Source organism: Microcaecilia unicolor, chromosome 5 (genome assembly GCF_901765095.1).
Source record: "Microcaecilia unicolor chromosome 5, aMicUni1.1, whole genome shotgun sequence".
In the NCBI taxonomy this organism is placed as follows: Eukaryota; Metazoa; Chordata; class Amphibia; order Gymnophiona; family Siphonopidae; genus Microcaecilia; species Microcaecilia unicolor.
In genome coordinates this window covers 255,483,501-255,502,715 of record NC_044035.1, presented here as the reverse complement: position 1 = coordinate 255,502,715, position 19,215 = coordinate 255,483,501, and the positions used below count along the sequence as shown (strand labels likewise).

Below are 19,215 nucleotides of genomic sequence, written 5' to 3'. Positions count from 1 at the left end.
TTGAACCTCGCAACGGCGAGGGTACAACAGAAATTGACCTACGAAGAACAACTAACTGAGAGTGCAGCCTGACCAGAATAATTCGGGTCCTGGAGGGTGGAGTTGGATTTACACCCCAAACAGATTCTGCAGCACCGACTGCCCGAACCGACTGTCGCGTCGGGTATCCTGCTGGAGGCAGTAATGTGATGTGAATGTGTGGACAGATGACCACGTCGCAGCCTTGCAAATCTCTTCAATAGTGGCTGACTTCAAGTGGGCCACTGACGCTGCCATGGCTCTAACACTGTGAGCCGTGACATGACCCTCAAGAGCCAGCCCAGCCTGGGCGTAAGTGAAGGAAATGCAATCTGCTAGCCAATTGGAGATGGTGCGTTTCCCGACAGCGACCCCTAGCCTGTTAGGGTCGAAAGAAATAAACAATTGGGCGGACTGTCTGTGGGCTGTGTCCGCTCCAAGTAGAAGGCCAATGCTCTCTTGCCGTCCAATGTGTGCAACTGACGTTCAGCAGGGCGGGTATGCGGCCTGGGGAAGAATGTTGGCAGACAATTGACTGGTTAAGATGGAAACTCCGGACACCACCTTCGGCAGGAACTTTGTGTGGGTGCGGAGCACTACTCTGTTGTGATGAAATTGGTATATGGAGCATGAGCTACTAGGGCTTGAAGCTCACTGACCCTACGAGCTGAAGTAACTGCCACAAGAAAATGACCTTCCAGGTCAAGTACTTCAGATGGCAGGTATTCAGTGGCTCAAAAGGAGGTTTCATCAGCTGGTGTGAGGACGACGTTGAGATCCCATGACACTGTAGGAGGCTTGATAGGGGGCTTTGACAAGAGCAAGCCTCTCATGAATCGAACTACTAAAGGCTCTCCAGAGATGGCTTTACCTTCCACACGATAATGGTAAGCACTAATCGCACTAAGGTGATTCCTTACTGAGTTGGTCTTGAGGCCAGACTCTGATAAGTGCAGAAGGTATTCAAGCAGGTTCTGTGCAGGGCAAGAACGAGGTTCTAGGGCCTTGCTCTCACACCAAACGACAAACCTCCTCCACTTGAAAAAGTAACTCTTTTTAGTGGAATCCTTTCTAGAGGCAAGCAAGACACGGGAGACACCCTCAGACAGACCCAACGCAGCGAAGTCTACGCCCTCAACATCCAGGCCGTGAGAGCCAGGGACTGAAGGTTGGGGTGCAGCAACGCTCCGTCGTTCTGCGAAATGAGAGTCGGAAAACACTCCAATCTCCACGGTTCTTCTGAGGACAACTCCAGAAGAAGAGGGAACCAGATCTGACGGGGCCAAAAGGGCGCTATCAGAATCATGGTGCCGTGGGTCTTGCTTGAGCTTCAGTAAGGTCTTCCCCACCAAAGGTATGGGAGGATAAGCATACAGGAGGCCGGTCCCCCAATGGAGGAGAAAGGCATCCGACGCTAGCCTGTCGTGTGCCTGTAGTCTGGAACAGAACAGAGGCAGCTTGTGGTTGGTCTGAGAGGCGAAAAGGTCCACCGAGGGGGTGCCCCACTCTCGGAAGATCTTGCGTACCACTCTGGAATGAAGCGACCACTCGTGCGGTTGCATGACTCTGCTCAGTCTGTCGGCCAGACTGTTGTTTACACCTGCCAGGTATGTGGCTTGGAGGAGCATGCCAAACTGGCAAGCCCAACGCCACATCCCGACGGCTTCCTGACACAAGGGGCAAGATCCGGTGCCCCCCCTGCTTGTTGGTGTAATACATTGCAACCTGATTGTCTGTCCGAATTTGAATAATTTGGTAGGACAGCCGATCTCTGAAAGCCTTCAGTGCATTCCAGATCGCTCGGAGCTCCAGGAGGTTGATCTGCAGATCCTTTTCCTGGAGGGACCACAGACCCTGGGTGTGAAGCCCATCGACATGAGCTCCCCACCCCAGGCGAGATGCATCCGTCGTCAGCACTTTCGTGGGCTGCGTGATTTGAAATGGACGTCCCAGGGTCAAATTGGTCCTGATGGTCCACCAGAGCAGTGAAGTGCGGCAACTGGTGGAGAGGCGGATGACATCTTCTAGATTCCCGGTGGCCTGAAACCACTGGGAAGCTAGGGTCAATTGAGCAGATCTCATGTGAAGACGAGCCATGGGAGTCACATGAACTGTGGAGGCCATATGACCCAGAAGTCTCAACATCTGCCGAGCTGTGACCTGCTGAGACGCTCTGGTCCGCGAAGCCAGGGCCAGGAGGTTGTTGGCCCTCGCTTCGGGAAGGAAGGCCTGAGCCGTCTGGGTATTCAGCAGAGCTCCTATGAATTCCAGAGACTGTGCTGGCTGGAGATGGGACTTTGGGTAATTTATCACAAACCCCAGCAGCTCCAGAAGTTGAACAGTGCACTGCATAGACCGGAGGGCTCCTGCCTCCGAGGTGTTCTTGACCAGCCAATCGTCGAGATATGGGAACATGTGCACTCCCAGCTTGCGTAGGTAGGCCGCTACCACCACGAGGCACTTTGTAAACACTCGTGGGGCAGAGGCGAGCCCAAAGGGCAGCACACCATACTGAAAGTGCCGTGCGCCCAGGCGGAATCTGAGATACTGTCTGTGAGCTGGCAGTATCGGGATGTGAGTGTATGCGTCCCTTTAAATCCAGGGAACATAGCCAATCGTTTTTCTGAATCATTGGCAGAAGGGTGCCCAAGGAAAGCATCCTGACTTCTCTTTGACCAGGAATTTGTTCAGGCCTCTCAGGTCTAGGATGGGACGCATCCCCCCTGTTTTCTTTTCCACAAGGAAGTACCTGGAATAGAATCCCTGCCCTTCTTGCCCGGGTGGTACGGGCTCGACCGCATTGGCGCTGAGAAGGGCGGAGAGTTCCTCTGCAAGTACCTGCTTGTGATGGGAGCTGAAGGATTGAGCTCCCGGAGGACAATTTGGTGGCAGGGAGGCCATATTCAGGGCGTATCCGCACTGCACTATTTGGAGAACCCACTGGTCGGAGGTATGAGAGGCACCTTTGGTGAAAAAATTTTAACCTCCCTCCGACCGGCAGATCGTCCGGTACGGACACTTTGAGGGCGGCTATGTTCCCGTGGATCCAGTCAAAAGCCCGTCCCCGGCTTTTGCTGTGGAGGCGCAGGGGGCTGCTTAGGCGTACGCTGTTGACGAGAACGAGCGCGCTGGGGCTGTCCCTGTGCCTGACGAGGCCTTCGGGCCGGCTGGGTGTACCTACGCTTTGCAAAAGAATAGGGCACAGCCTGCCGGGCCCAGGAAAAACGTCCACCTACTGAGGTGGATGCTGAAGGCGCCCGGTGGGAGAGCTTGTCGAGAGCGGTTTCCCGCTGGTGCAGTTGGTCCACCAGCTGCTCGACCTTCTCACCAAAAATATTATCCCCCCGGCAAGGGACGTCGGCCAGTCTCTGCTGGGTGCGGTTGTCCAGGTCAGAGGCACGCAGCCATGAGAGCTTGCGCATCACTATACCTTGGGCCGCAGCACGAGATGCCACGTCACAGGTGTCATAGATACCCCTGGACAGGAACTTTCTGCACGCCTTCAGCTGCCTGACCACCTCCTGATAAGGCCTGGACTGCTCCGGCGGGAGCTTATCGACCAGGTCCGCCAGCTGCTTCACATTGTTCCGCATGTGGATGCTCGTATAGAGCTGGTATGACTGGATGCGGGTCACGAGCATGGAGGATTGGTAGGCCTTCCTCCCAAACGAGTCCAGAGTGCGAGACTCCCGCCCCGGGGGCGCCGAGGCGGTATCCCTCGAACTCCGTGCCCTCTTGAGAGCAGAATCCACGACCGCCGAGTCATGAGGCAATTGGGGCCGCATTAACTCTGGGTCCGAGTGGATTCTGTACTGGGACTCTGCTTTCTTGGGAATGATGGGATTAGATAGCGGTCTCATCCAGTTCCGAAGCAGTGTCTCCTTGAGGACATTGTGCAACGGCACCGTGGAGGACTCTCTAGGTGGTGATGGATAGTCGAGGACCTCAAGCATCTCAGCCCTCGGCTCATCCACAGAGACCACGGGGAAGGGAATGCAAATAGACATATCCCTTACAAAGGAGGCAAAAGAGAGACTCTCAGGAGGCGAGAGCTTCCTCTCTGGTGAAGGCGTGGGGTCCGAGGGAAGACCCGCAGACTCCTCTGAGGAGAAATATCTGGGGTCCTCCTCTTCCCCCCACGAGGCCTCTTCCTCGGTATCGGACATAAGCTCATGTAGCTGAGTCCTTAACCGGGCCCGGTTCGACGTCGAGGCACCGAGGCCTCGGTGTCGTCGAGCGGTGGACTCCCGTGCCGGCGGGGACGAAGCTCCCTCCATCGACGTCGACGGGGACTCCACCTGCGCGGCGGCGGTGTCGATGGCCTTGGCACCGGGCTAGAGCTCGCCGGCGCCACAGTCAACGGCGCCGAGGGCGCAAGCACCCCCCGGCGCCGGCACAGTCTGGCGCACCAGCCCTTCCAGGATCCCCGGAAGGATGGCTCGGAGGCACTCGTCCAGGCCCGCTGCCGGGAAAGACGGGGGGGCCGGTAGAGGCGTCGGTGCCGGAAGCTGGTCAGGTCCAGGAGACTGCACCGAAGTGCCGGGACCCTGACGTGTCGGTACCTCCACTACCGAGGGGGACCTTTCCTCTCGACGCGGACGTTTCGGCGTCGACTCCTCTCCGGTACCGAGAGCCGGATGCATGGAAGGCGACCGATGACGGTGCTTTTTAGATTTCTTGCGGTGCCCGTCATCGGTGCCAGGTGGCATGGAGGAGGAGGAGGTCGATCCCCCTCGGTCCCGAGGAACCGGGTCAGACAGGGTTCGGTCCCGAGGGCCATGGGCCGAGGGAGTGACCGGGGCCGATTGCCCACGCGGCCTCTCACCCCTACCCTCGCCGGAAGACCGGCGGGCCGACGGGACCTGTGCTCCTGGGGTCGATGCCATCGGTGCCGATTTCTCGGGCATCGATACCGGTACCGAAGAACCGGCCTTTGATACCGATGCCGTCGAGGTCGACGTCGAGGGGTCAGCGCAAGTTCCAAAAAGACGGTCCAGCAGAACTTGCCTCGCAACCTGAGTCCGTTTCCGGAGACCGAGACACAGAGAACACGACTTGATATTGTGCTCCGGCCCGAGGCACTGGAGGCACCAAGCGTGGGTGTCGGTCTGCGAGATCGGCCGGCCGCACCGACCACACTTCTTAAATCCACTCGGGACCTTCGAGGACATCGACGGAAAAATCGCGTCGGCGAAGTTAAAGTCGTCGATGGTGGCGGTAATCACACCTCGAAAAAGTAATCGACCGCGCGGCCACAAGGCCGCAGCGCGACGCCCCCGCTCGAAAACGAGGGAAAATAGAGCGCGTGCTCTCTTTTTTTTTTTTTTTTTAAAAAGGAAACTGGAGCGCGCGGCAACAGAAACAAAAAATAAACGAAAAATAAACAACTTTGCGTAAACGCGACGGTTTTTCCGGGGCTGCTAAGAGAGAGCGGCGACGGCACGACTCTCTCCAGGCGCGGAAAAGAAAGAACTGGCGGGAGGGGTCGCGCACGGGCGGGAAGACGGCCGCGCATGCATGGTGGGCGTGCCCTGCGTGCGGACCGCCCGTGAAGCTTCTTCCGGTTGGTGGGGGGCTGCCGCGGACGTCACCCAGTCGTGAGAACAAGCAGCCTGCTTGTCCTCGGAGAAACAATATATTGCCATAAACAGTGGTTGTTGCTGAGGGCACTCTATAATCTAAGCAAGAAAAAATAAAATAGAAAACAGAAAAAAAGAAATAACTGATATATATATTTAAATGCTGGTAGCCTTATTTATATTTCAGTATATTCAGTCTTGGTTTTGGTAGTTTATGTCATCATTAATTTTCCATAGACTGTGGGATTTAATTGTTGAACCTCAGTAAGGCCAACACACAATCTCTCCACTGCAAAACACTATACACAAACTTGTGCAAAAATACACTCATAACCTTACCAAACCATAACAGCATTAATTCCAAGGACAGGACGAGCTACAACCTTATGCGTGGAAAGGCAGCACTGTAATTACACCAAGCTCTAAAACACCAGTACACTACTTAATGAAAAAAAATGGCTGCAAATACTACACTAGCAGAATACTGCACCTTGATCACACATGAAAAACACATGACAACAGATATGACACAAGGAACTAGAAATAAAAAAATATGAAGGCAAAATACTGAACTGGAAAGTTACCTCAAGAAGTTAGGCTGGGCATGCAGCAATACTAGAAAAATTGAAACTTACATGCAAAATATCACAGATGCAAATTTCCAAAAGCTGACATATTCCAGTTAATACATTCTGAATAAAATACTTTTTTCTACCATTGTTGTCTGAGCATTTAGTTTTTCTATTCGCTTTGGTCCCAGTGTCTTCTGTTTTATGCAGTGTCTTCTTTCCATTTGATATTTTTTCACTCACCATGTCCACCATCCTCCTGTGTCCTTATGCGTCCTGTCTACCATCTGTAGCCCTGTCCCTATCCTTCCTCGAGTTTCAGTATCTGCCCTCAAAGTGTTCCGATCCAGCCCTTAAATTCAGCAGTTTTCCCTCCATCCATATCCAGCATTTCTCCTCAGTCCCCTCCCCTCTTTCCATCCATGTGCATCTACTTCCTCTGTCTTCCCTACCCTGCATCCATATCCAGCATTTCTCCTCTCTCCCTTCCCCTCCATCCGTGTGCATCTCCTTCCTTTGTCTTTCCTTCCCTCCATCCTTGTCCAACATTTCTCCTCTCTTCCCTGCCCTCCACTCCATCCATGTTCAGCATTTCTTCTCTCTTCCCTCCCCTCCATCCATCTGCATCTCCTTCTTGACTTCCTTTCCCTCCATCCATCCAGCAACTCTCCATTCTCCCCTGCCCTCTCCTCCATCCACCCATATCCAGCAAATGTCCTCTCCCCTGCCCCAATTCATCCATCCACGTCCAGCAATTCTCCTCTCCCCTGCCCTCCCCTCTATCCATCCATGCCCAGCAACTCTCCATTCTTCCCTGCCCTCTCCTCCATCCATCAATATCCAAGCAAATTTCCTCTCTCCCCTGCCCCTCCATCCATCCATGTCCAGCAATTCTCCTCTCTCCCCTGCCCTCCATCCATCCATGTCCAGCAACTCTCCATTCTCCCCTGCCCTCTCCTCCATCCACCCATATCCAGCAAATTTCCCCTCCCCTGCCTCCTCCATCCATCCATGTCCAGCAATTCTCCTCTCTCCCCTGCCCTCCCCTACATCCATCCATGTCCAGCAATTCTCCTCTCCCCTGCCCTCCCTTCCATCCATCCATGTCCAGCAACTCTCCATTCTTCCCTGCCCTCTCCTCCATCCATCAATATGCAAACAATTCTCCTCTCTCCCCTGCCCTCCATCCATCTATGTCCAGCAACTCTCCATTCTCCCCTGCCCTCTCCTTCATCCACCCATATCCAGCAAATTTCCTCTCTCCCCCGCCCCCATTCATCTATCCATCCATGTCCAGCAATTCTCCTCTATCCCCTGCCCTCCCCCCTCCATCCATCCATGTCCAGCAACTGTCCATTCTCCACTGCCCTCTCCTTCATCCACCCATATCCAGCAAAATTTCTCTCTCCCCTGCCCCATTCATCCATCCATGTCCAGCAATTCTCCTTCCCCTCCATCCATTCATGTCCAGCAACTTTCCATTCTCCCCTGCCCTCTCCTCCATCCATCCATATCCAGCAAATTTCCCCTCCCCTGCCTCCTCCATCCATCCATCCATGTCCAGCAATTCTCCTCTCTCCCCTGCCCTCCCCTCCATCCATCCATGTCCAGCAATTCTCCTCTCCCCTGCCCTCCCCTCCATCCATCCATGACCAGCAACTCTCCATTCTCCCCTGCCCTCTCCTCCATCTACCCATATCCAGCAAATTTCCTCTCTCCCCGGCCCCCATTCATCCACCCATCCATGCCCAGCAATTCTCCTCTCCCCTGCCCTCCCCTCCATCCATCCATGTCCTGCAACTCTCCATTCTCCCCTACCCTCTCCTCCATCCACCCATATCCACCAAAATTCCTCTCTCTCCTGCCCCCATTCATCCATCCATGTCCAGCAATGCTCTTCCCTCCCCTCCTCTCCATGTCCAGCGATCTCTTCTCTCCCCCTGCCCTCCCCCTCTCCTCTCCATGTCCAGCAATCTCTTCTCTCCCCCTGCCCTCCCTTCCTCTCCATGTCCAGTGATCTCTTCTCTCCTCCTGCCCTCCCTCCTCTCCATGTCCAGTGATCTCTTCTCTCCCCAAGCCCTCCCCTCCTCTCCTGTCCAGCGATTTCTCTTCCCCTGCCCTCCCCTTCTCTCCTCCATGTCCAGCGATCTCTTTTTTCCCTCTGTCCTGCCCTCCTCTCTTGTCCAGCGATTTCTCTTCCCCTGCCCTCCCCTTCTCTCCTCCATGTCCAGCAATCTCTTCTCTCCTCCTGCCCTCCCCTCCTCTCCTGTCCAGCGATCTCTTCTCTTCCCCTGCCCTCCCCTCCGTGTCTAGTGATCTCTTCTCTCCCCTGCCCTCCCCTCCTCGTCCAGCGATCTTTTCTCTCCCCCTGCCCTCCTCTCCTCTCCATGTTCAGCGATCTCTTCTCTCCCCTTGCCCTCCCCTTCTCTTCATGTCCAGTAATCTCTTCTCTCCCCTTGCTCTCCTCTCCATGTCCAGCGATCTCTTCTCTCCCCCTGTCCTCCCCTCCTCTCCAGCAATCTCTTCTCTCCCTCTGCCCTCCCCTCCTCTCCATGTGTAGTGATTTCTTCTCTCCCCCTGCCCTCCTCTCTATGTCCAGCGATCTCTTCTCTCCCCCTGCTCTCCTCTCCTCTCCATGTCCAGCGATCTCTTCTCTCCCCCTGCCCTCCCCTCTTCTCCATGTCCAGTGATCTCTTCTCTCCCCCTGCCTTCCCCTCCCATCCATGTCCAGTGATTTTCCATGCCCTCCTTCAGCTCCCCGACAGCCCTCCTCTCAGTTCTTTCCCCCCCCCCCACTACGGCGCATTTAACCTTTTTATTTTCATTGGCAACGACGGCAGTGAAGAAGAAAGCACTGCGGCCTCACCTTCAGTTTCTCCCTTCCCTCACATAGTGTCCCGCCCTCGCGGAAACAGGAAATGCATCATCACAGAAGGCGGGACACTGTGTGAAGGAAGGCAGAAGCTGGAAGTGAGCCCACAGTGCTTTCTTCTTCACTGCCGTCACTGCCACTGAAAATAAAAGGTTAAACACGCCGGGGGAGGGGAACGGAGAGGAGGGCTGTCGGTCGGGGAGCTGAGAGCTGCCTGCAGTGTTGCACTGGCCCTGCGTTTGGCCAATTGTCCAGATAGGGAAACACATATACTTCTAGTCTACGCAAATACGCTGGTACTACCACTAGACACTTGGTGAATATCCTGGAAGCTGACATGAGGCCCAATGCAGAAAGTGATACCGGTTGTGGTGTTTCCCTCTATGTAATCTGAGATACCTCCTTTATCAAAATATGGGTGTAGGCAACCTTTAAGTCCAGACAGCACAGTCAAACATTTTCTTGAGACATGGGGAGAAGGATGCCGAGGGAAGTGGAGGAGTGGCCTAGTGGTTAGGGTGGTGGACTTTGGTCCTGAGGAACTGAGTTCGATTCCCACTTCAGGCACAGGCAGCTCCTTGTGACTCTGGGCAAGTCACTTAACCCTCCATTGCCCCATGTAAGCTGCATTGAGCCTGCCATGAGTGGGAAAGCGTGGGGTACAAATGTAAAATAAAAATAAATCATAAACTTTTCTTTGACCAGGAATTTGTCAAGGGCTTTTAGGCCTAGGATGGGACAAAATCCCCCTGGCTTTTGGGAACAAGAATATTGCTGAAATAGAATCCCTTCCCTTCTTCTCCTAATGGTATGGGTTTGACTGCATTGGCCTGTAGAAGGGCGGAGATTTCCTCTATAAGTACTTGCTTGTGGCAAAAGCTGATGAACGAAGCTATCAGTGGGCAACTTGGTTGTCTTTGATGCTAATACAGGGCGTAACCAACTCTCTGGTCATAGATTAAAAAAGCCACCTGTGATGGTAAAAATTCAGCCTCCCTCCTACTGGTAAGCCATCTGGATGGTTATTTTGAATGTGGTTATGTTGTCCTGGAACCAGTCATAAGCTCATCCCTTGCTTCGACTGGGGAACCAGCCAGAGCTTATGTGGGCGGGACTGGAAAGGATGAGAACATTGGACCTGAGGGTTATGGGCAGAGTGGAAAAGCAGCAGAAACCTACGCCTTTGAGAGTAGTAGGGCCACTTCCTAGGCCCACTGGAAAATCTCCGTGAGGAAGAGGTTGCAGCTGGAGGGTGCTGAGACAGGGTTTGGATGGTATCAGTATGTTTCTTAATGAGACTATCCAAATGAGATTCAGTCGGAGTAGAATATAGCTCAGCAAAGAAAGTTTGGAAGAGATTAGCTATACTCCCATTCAAGTGTATTAGAATACAGTTTCCATCCCAGAGAGGCAATATTTGGGTAGAACCTGTGGAATGTTTCACTAATTTCGCCATCAAATGTGCAATTTTATTCACAGGTTTATATAAACAATATTTATAATAACGAACAGATTTTTGGGTGGTTTGGTGAACAAAAGAATTTAATGCCTGTTGTGCTTCCAAAAGCAAGTCTTTATATTGAATCATGTGATGTTGCCCAAATAATTTGTGGAATGGGTGACTCTTCCCTCCAAGCGCAACTATTCCAGGCCTTTTTTGAAAACTAGAATATGCTATTATATTCACTCTTAAGATAGCCTTTGCAGCGTTCCAATAAAGAACAGAAACATTGGCATGAGCCTGATTAGATTCCTAATTGTTTAATGAATCTTAACTCCTATATATAACAGCAACAAACCCATTTCCTTACCTGCAGTTAATGTAAAAAGACATATTCATCTGGACAAATAGCTGTTAAACATGAACCAGAAGTATCAGGTAACCATGTCTTTATGATAACTAACAAATCCAATGCAAAATGATGCAGAAGATCCTGTATTATAGAACCCTTGCTCACATCAGATCTAGCATTAACATAAGCACACCACAACTCCATCCTCTGCACTGATAAAGCCTTCTTCCCAGAACGTTTTGAACCTTGAGAAAGAAACACTATTATAATATTCCTATTATAGCCAATTGATTTAAGGCCAGTTTTATACACTCTTCCACTAATAATTGGCATATTGACCATTACCCTTAAAAATAGGAATATGCCCTCCCCAATGAAATGCTCCATTTTCCCAGCAGTACTAAATCCCAAAATATTCTCTACTTCCCACCATATACCCTGCCCTAAAAGACCAAACAATATTCAAAACCAAACCCCATCCAATAGTCTCCTGCAAAAGGCCTACAAAGAAGCACACTAATGGGTATGCCCTTTTGGCACGTCCCCTTTGGTGTAACATTTGAGGCATAATGCCTCAGAACTTCAGCATCTTATATAGTCCCGCACTGATGACTTCATTGAACTAGGTAGGATGGTCTAGCAGATACCGATGCAAACAGAGGCTTCCAGAGCCCTGCTAGATGATGAAAACTCTAGTGATTTGTGTCTCAAACTCCAATAAAGCATTATGAAGCACAAATGTCCTCAGAACTTCAACATCTTATGTAGTTCCACATAGATGGCATCATCAGACTAAGCAGAACAGTCTAACAGCTACTGATACAAACAGCGGCTCACAGGGCCCTGCTAGACAAGGAAAACTGTAATGATTTTTGTTCCAGACTCCAAGAAAGCATTAAGAAGAATGTGCTAAAGCTTAATTTTCTAATGCAAAAACACAATCCCTCTGATTCTATATATGGTGCCTAGATTTATCAGTCACAATTTTTTTTTTTTTTTTTACATTTGTACCCCGTGCTTTCCCACTCATGGCAGGCTCAATGCAGCTTACATGGGACAATGGAGGGTTAAGTGACTTGCCCAGAGTCACAAGGAGCTGCCTATGCCTGAAGTGAGAATTGAACTCAGTTCCTCAGTTCCCCAAGACCAAAGTCCACCACCCTAACCACTAGGCCACTGTTTCTCCTGAGAAGTGCACATAAATTAATTGGGTAATCAGCCAATTAATGTCAATAATTGAGTGCTAACAACCAATTATTGATGTTAACTGGCACTCAGTAAAATATGCACACATCTCTGGAGAATGGCGATAGTTTTTTTGCTTAAGACAATGTGATGGAAGAAGTGATTTTAAAGTGACTATTGTTTGGACACATTGAACTATTGAATATAGTGAATTTTGGAACAGCAGAATTGTTATACATTTCACTTAGATAAATAGAGCTGTATAAAGTAAGAACTATTGAACTAAAGAGAATTTTTCTCTAGGATTGAAGAATCATATTAAGTAAAACAATGAAAAACGGTGAAAAAAAAGACTGAAAGGTGCAGCTTGCAGGGTAAAAAACTTGCATCAAGCTTGGATGCTGTTTAAAAACACCATCCTAGAGGTACAGGACAAATATATTCCGCGTATTAGAAAAAGGGGAAAAAAGACCAAATGTCAGCCGGCGTGGCTAAACAGTAAGGTAAAGGAAGTCATTAGAACCAAAAAACAATCATTCAGAAAGTGGAGAAGAGAACCGACTGAAGGTAACAAGATAAACATAAGGAATACCAAGCCAAATGCAAAGCAGAGATAAGGAGGGCAAAAAAGGACTTTGAGAAAAAGTTAGCGTTAGAAGCGAAAATGCATTGTAAAACATTTTTTAGATACATTAAAAGCAGGAAGCCAGGTAAAGAATCGGTTGGGCCGCTGGATGAAAATGGTGTTAAAGGGGCGATCAGGGAAGACCGAGCCGTAGCGGAGAAATTAAATTAATTCTTTGCTTCGGTCTTCACCGAGGAGGACTTGGGAGGGACACCGGTGCCGGAAAGCATAATTGAAGCAGGCGAGTCGGAGAAACTAAACGAATTCTCTGTAAACTTGGAGGATGTAATGGGTCAGTTCTGCAAACTGAAGAGTAGTAAATCACCAGGACCTCATGGTATTCATCCCAGAGTATTAATAGAACTGAAAAATGAACTTGTAGAGCTACTGTTAGTAATATGCAATCTATCCCTAAAATCGAGTGTGGTACCGGAAGACTGGAGGGTCGCCAATGTTACGCCGATCTTTTAAAAAAGTTCCAGAGGAGATCCGGGAAATTACAGACCGGTGAGTCTGATGTCGGTACCGGGCAAAATGGTAGAGGCTATTATCAAGAACAAAATTACAGAGCACGTACAAAAACATGGGCTGATGAGACAAAGTAAGCACGGATTTAATGAAGGGAAGTCTTGCCTCACAAATCTACTGCATTTTTTGAGGGGGTGAACAAACATGTGGACAACGGGGAGCCAGTGGATATTGTATATCTGGATTTTCAAAAGCGTTTGACAAAGTGCCTCATGAAAAACTCCTGAGGAAACTAGAGAGTCATGGGATCAGCGGTAGGGTATTACTATGGATTAAAAGCTGGTTGAAAGATAGGAAGCAAAGAGTAGGGTTGAATGGTCAGTATTCTCAGTGGAGAAGGGTAGTTAGTGGGGTCCCGCAGGGGTCTGTGCTGGGACCACTGCTTTTTAACATATTTATAAATGACCTAGAGATGGGAGTAACTAGTGAGGTAATTAAATTCGCAGATGACACAAAATTATTCAGAGTCGTCAAGTCGCAGGAGGAGTGTGAAAGATTACAGGAGGACCTCGCGAGACTGGGGGATTGGGCGTGCAAGTGGCAGATGAAGTTCAATGTTGACAAGAGCAAAGTGATACATGTGGGTAAGAGGAACCCGAATTACAGCTATGTCATGCAAGGTTCCGTGTTAGGAGTTACGGACCTAGAAAGGGATCTGGGAGTCATCGTGGATAAGACGTTAAAAACTTCTGCTCAGTGTGCTGCGGCGGCTAAGAAAGCGCACAGAATGTTGAGTATTATTAGGAAAGGGATAGAAAACAAGCACGAGGATGTTATAATGCTGTTGTATCGCTCCATGGTGCGACCGCACCTCGAGTATTGTGTCCAATTCGGGTCGCCTCATCTCAAAAAAGATATAAAGGAATTAGAGAAGGTGCAGAGAAGGGTGACGAAAATGATAAAGGGACTGGAACGACTTCCCTATGAGGAAAGGCTGAGAAGGTTAGGGCTCTTCAGCTTGGAGAAAAGGCGGCCGAAGGGTGATATGATAGAAGTCTACAAGATAATGAGCGGATTAGAGCAGACAGATGTGAAGCATTTGTTTACACTTTCAAACAACAACAAAACCAGGGGACACAAGATGAAGCTAGAATATGGTAGACTGTTTTAAAACAAACAGGAGAAAGTTTTTCTTTACTCAGCGTGTAGTTAGACTCTGGAACTCGTTGCCGGAGAATGTAGTGACAGCAGCTGGCCTTACGGAATTTAAAGGGGGTTTGGACAGATTCCTAAGGGAAAAGTCCATTGAACATTATTAAATTTTTTTTTTTTTTTTTTTGGGGGGGGGGGGGGGGGTTGCCGGGTTCTTGAAGCCTGGATAGGCCACTGTTGGAGACAGGATGCTGGGCTTGATGGACCCTTGGTCTTTTCCCAGTATGGCGGTACTTATGTACTTATAAAGAAAAATGATAAAATATTAAAGTTTTGTGGTAGTGAAATTCCAGTAACAGAGGGATTGTTAGAAAATTGTATTAGATTGGCATGAATGTGGAGAGTGCATGGTTGATATTGAAGAAAGGGGATTTTTATTTTTTATCTGTTTGGGATATTTAATAAAGTTTTATTGCAATCAAAGACATGTTTAATGGTTACTTAAGCCATGAATATGCATGAGATAAATTTGTATTCATTACGTCCACTGTATGCAAATATATCTCATGCATATTCATTGTGGGCGTCCTGAAAACCTGACTGGCTGGGTGTGTCCTGAGGACTGGGTTGGAGAACCCCTGGCCTACACTTTTCAACTCTGATCAGTGAAATTAGCTAGTGGAACAGTTCATATGACTGAGCCATCCTTTTGAAAGACCGAGGTTGTACATATCCACACCCTTGTCAATACAACTTTTTTCTCTCCCCAGAATAATAACTCAAATATACCTGTGCAAGAACTTCTGGCTTATAACATTCAGCATAGTACCAATCATTAAGGGATCGACACTGCACCTCTTGCATCTTCAGTGCACCTGCGCAGAGGATCTCCTCTGAAATCTCCTAAAATTCACAAAAACAAAGTCAAACATCTTACAGCGAGATACTTATTTTTGATTATTATCAAAGTTGTACGACAAAATAAAGAAAGTTTAGGGCAATTTTGAAAGCTTTCTTTACCTGCAAAAAAGCGAAGATACATACAGTGGGGGAAATAAGTATTTGATCCCTTGCTGATTTTGTAAGTTTGCCCACTGACAAAGACATGAGCAGCCCATAATTGAAGGGTAGGTTATTGGTAACAGTGAGAGATAGCACATCACAAATTAAATCCGGAAAATCACATTGTGGAAAGTATATGAATTTATTTGCATTCTGCAGAGGGAAATAAGTATTTGATCCCCCACCAACCAGTAAGAGATCTGGCCCCTACAGACCAGGTAGATGCTCCAAATCAACTCGTTACCTGCATGACAGACAGCTGTCGGCAATGGTCACCTGTATGAAAGACACCTGTCCACAGACTCAGTGAATCAGTCAGACTCTAACCTCTACAAAATGGCCAAGAGCAAGGAGCTGTCTAAGGATGTCAGGGACAAGATCATACACCTGCACAAGGCTGGAATGGGCTACAAAACCATCAGTAAGACGCTGGGCGAGAAGGAGACAACTGTTGGTGCCATAGTAAGAAAATGGAAGAAGTACAAAATGACTGTCAATCGACAAAGATCTGGGGCTCCACGCAAAATCTCACCTCGTGGGGTATCCTTGATCATGAGGAAGGTTAGAAATCAGCCTACAACTACAAGGGGGGAACTTGTCAATGATCTCAAGGCAGCTGGGACCACTGTCACCACGAAAACCATTGGTAACACATTACGACATAACGGATTGCAATCCTGCAGTGCCCGCAAGGTCCCCCTGCTCCGGAAGGCACATGTGACGGCCCGTCTGAAGTTTGCCAGTGAACACCTGGATGATGCCGAGAGTGATTGGGAGAAGGTGCTGTGGTCAGATGAGACAAAAATTGAGCTCTTTGGCATGAACTCAACTCGCCGTGTTTGGAGGAAGAGAAATGCTGCCTATGACCCAAAGAACACCGTCCCCACTGTCAAGCATGGAGGTGGAAATGTTATGTTTTGGGGGTGTTTCTCTGCTAAGGGCACAGGACTACTTCACCGCATCAATGGGAGAATGGATGGGGCCATGTACCGTACAATTCTGAGTGACAACCTCCTTCCCTCCGCCAGGGCCTTAAAAATGGGTCGTGGCTGGGTCTTCCAGCACGACAATGACCCAAAACATACAGCCAAGGCAACAAAGGAGTGGCTCAGGAAGAAGCACATTAGGGTCATGGAGTGGCCTAGCCAGTCACCAGACCTTAATCCCATTGAAAACTTATGGAGGGAGCTGAAGCTGCGAGTTGCCAAGCGACAGCCCAGAACTCTTAATGATTTAGAGATGATCTGCAAAGAGGAGTGGACCAAAATTCCTCCTGACATGTGTGCAAACCTCATCATCAACTACAGAAGACGTCTGACCGCTGTGCTTGCCAACAAGGGTTTTGCCACCAAGTATTAGGTCTTGTTTGCCAGAGGGATTAAATACTTATTTCCCTCTGCAGAATGCAAATAAATTCATATACTTTCCACAATGTGATTTTCCGGATTTAATTTGTGATGTGCTATCTCTCACTGTTACCAATAACCTACCCTTCAATTATGGGCTGCTCATGTCTTTGTCAGTGGGCGAACTTACAAAATCAGCAAGGGATCAAATACTTATTTCCCCCACTGTACCTGTAGCAGGTATTCTCCGAGGACAGCAGGCTGATTGTTCTCATATGTGGGTCGACGTCTGCGTCGGCCCAGGAACCAGCATTTTGCAAGCAAAATATTTTTTAAAAAGTCTTGCTAGAGTCTTCTGGTGCACGTGAAGCGTGCATGAGCAGACCGATTTTCCGCCTGTCGTGTGAACGTATTCCTCAGTTAAATCAAAAGCATAAAAAGAAACAATAGCAACTCCAAAGGGGAGGTGGGCGGGTTTGTGAGAACAATCAGCCTGCTGTCCTCAGAGAATACCTGCTACAGGTTATGTATCTTTGCTTTCTCCAAGGACAAGCATGCTGCTTGTTCTCACATGTGGGGTATCCCTAGCAACCAGGCTCACTCAAAATAATGAACATTGGTCAATTGGGCCTCGCAACGATAGTGGCATAAGCTACCTCTCTGTCAAGGAGCTTGCGACTCAGGTACACAATGGGGTGCTCCTCTACTCTGCTATTCTCTTAACTGAGTACAGCCCCAGTGCCATATGTCAAGGCATCAGTCTGTACTACAAATCTTTGTTGGTAATCAGGCGCAATGAGTACTGGGGTTGTAGCTAATGTGATCTTTAAGCTTGGAAGGTTACTTCACACTCTGGCAACCAGGTAATGATTCTGGGCAGTCACTTTTTTGTTGTCAGTCAGGGACTTGGCTATGATGCTATAGTGCGGCACAAACTAATACCCTGTTGTCTCAAGAAAGGCCAATACTTGCTTTTTGGTTTGGGAATAGGCCAATTTTTTATAGTTTCCACCTTAGATGTCCACCTCCCACTCTGTGCCCTAAATACGGCACTTCTGCCATTCTCATCTGACATTTGCTGGGCTTGATGGTCAGATGGACTTCCTGGATCTGATTTAACATTCCACTTAAATGGATCACATAAGCACATAAGCACTGCCACGCTGGGAAAAGACCAAAGGTCCATCAAGCCCAGCACTCTGTCTCCGACAGCGGCCAATCCAGGCCCCAAGAACCTGGCAAAAACCCAAAATTTAATAACGATCAATGGACTTTTCCTTCAGGAATCTGTCCAGACCCCCTTTAAAGTCAGCAAGGCCAGCTGCCGTCACTACCTTCTCCGGCAATGAGTTCCAGAGTCTAACCACACGCTGAGTAAAGAAAAACTTTCTCCAATTTGTTTTAAACCTACCACATTCTAATTTCATCTTGTGTCCCCTAGTTCTATTATTGTTAGAAAGTGTAAACAAAGGCTTCATATCTGTCCGCTGTACCCCACTCATTATTTTGTAGACCTCTACCATATCACCCCTCAGCCGCCTTTTCTCCAGGCTAAAGAGTCCTAGCCGTCTTAACCTCTCCTCATAAGGTAGTCGTCCCATCCCTTTTATCATTTTCGTCGCCCTTCTCTGCACCTTCTCCAATTCCTTTATATCATTTTTGAGATGAGGCGACCAGAACTGAACACAATACTCCAGGTGCGGTCGCACCATGGAGCGATATAACGGCATTATAACATCCTCATGCTTGTTTTCCATCCCTTTTCTAATAATACTCAACATTCTGTTCGCCTTCTTAGCCGCCGCAGCACATTGAGCGGAAGATTTCAACGTTCTATCCACGATGACTCCCAGATCAGGTGGTCATCCAAGTCTGGTTGTACACAGCAATGTCATTAAGATAAGCCCTAGCATGCACCTGGAGTCCATCTAACAGACAATTCACCAAGCACTGAAATGTACTGGGGCATTTTTCATTCCAAAAGGCATCGCAGTGAATTCATAAAGGCCAAATGGAGTAATACATGCCAGTCACTCCTGAGCAGCAGCTGTTAGGGGAATCTGCCAGTTCCCTCGACTAAGGTCCATTGAGGTCAGGTACTGGGTCCCAGCTAAGTGGTATACCAACTCGCCCAGGGCATCGGATAGGCATCAGATACAGTACATTCATTAAGCCTCCTGTAATCCACACAGAAACGGGTTTTGTCATCTTTCTTAGGAGCCAGAACTACAGGAGAAGCCCAGGGACTATGAAACTTCTTTATGATACCTAGGGCTAGAGTCTCATCAGTCTCCTGCTTCATGTGCTTCTCCACCTCAGCAGATATTCAACAGGCACTGTGCTTCAATGGTTTATGGTCACCAGTGTCTACATTTGATTAGTCAAATGAGTAATTCCTGGTTTTAGTAGAATACACATCAGCATACTGTTGCAGTACGGCTTCTAGCTGATGTTTCTGAGTGGGGGTTAACTGCTCTCCCAATACAACTTGTTGTGTAGACCCCTCTGGTAATGTCTCTGCTAGGAGGTCAGGTATGGGTTCACTA

At 48.9% G+C, this 19,215-nt stretch overlaps 1 protein-coding gene across 1 annotated transcript in view; it reads right to left on the bottom strand.

Moving 5' to 3' along the window:
- Window positions 1–19,215, bottom strand: part of SPAG17 (sperm associated antigen 17) — a 994,731-nt gene that overhangs the window by 614,875 nt on the left and 360,641 nt on the right. The window contains exon 16 of the mRNA XM_030205033.1: window positions 15,051–15,161. Within this exon, the coding sequence (XP_030060893.1) occupies window positions 15,051–15,161 (111 nt within the window). The remainder of the gene's footprint in view (window positions 1–15,050; window positions 15,162–19,215) is intronic.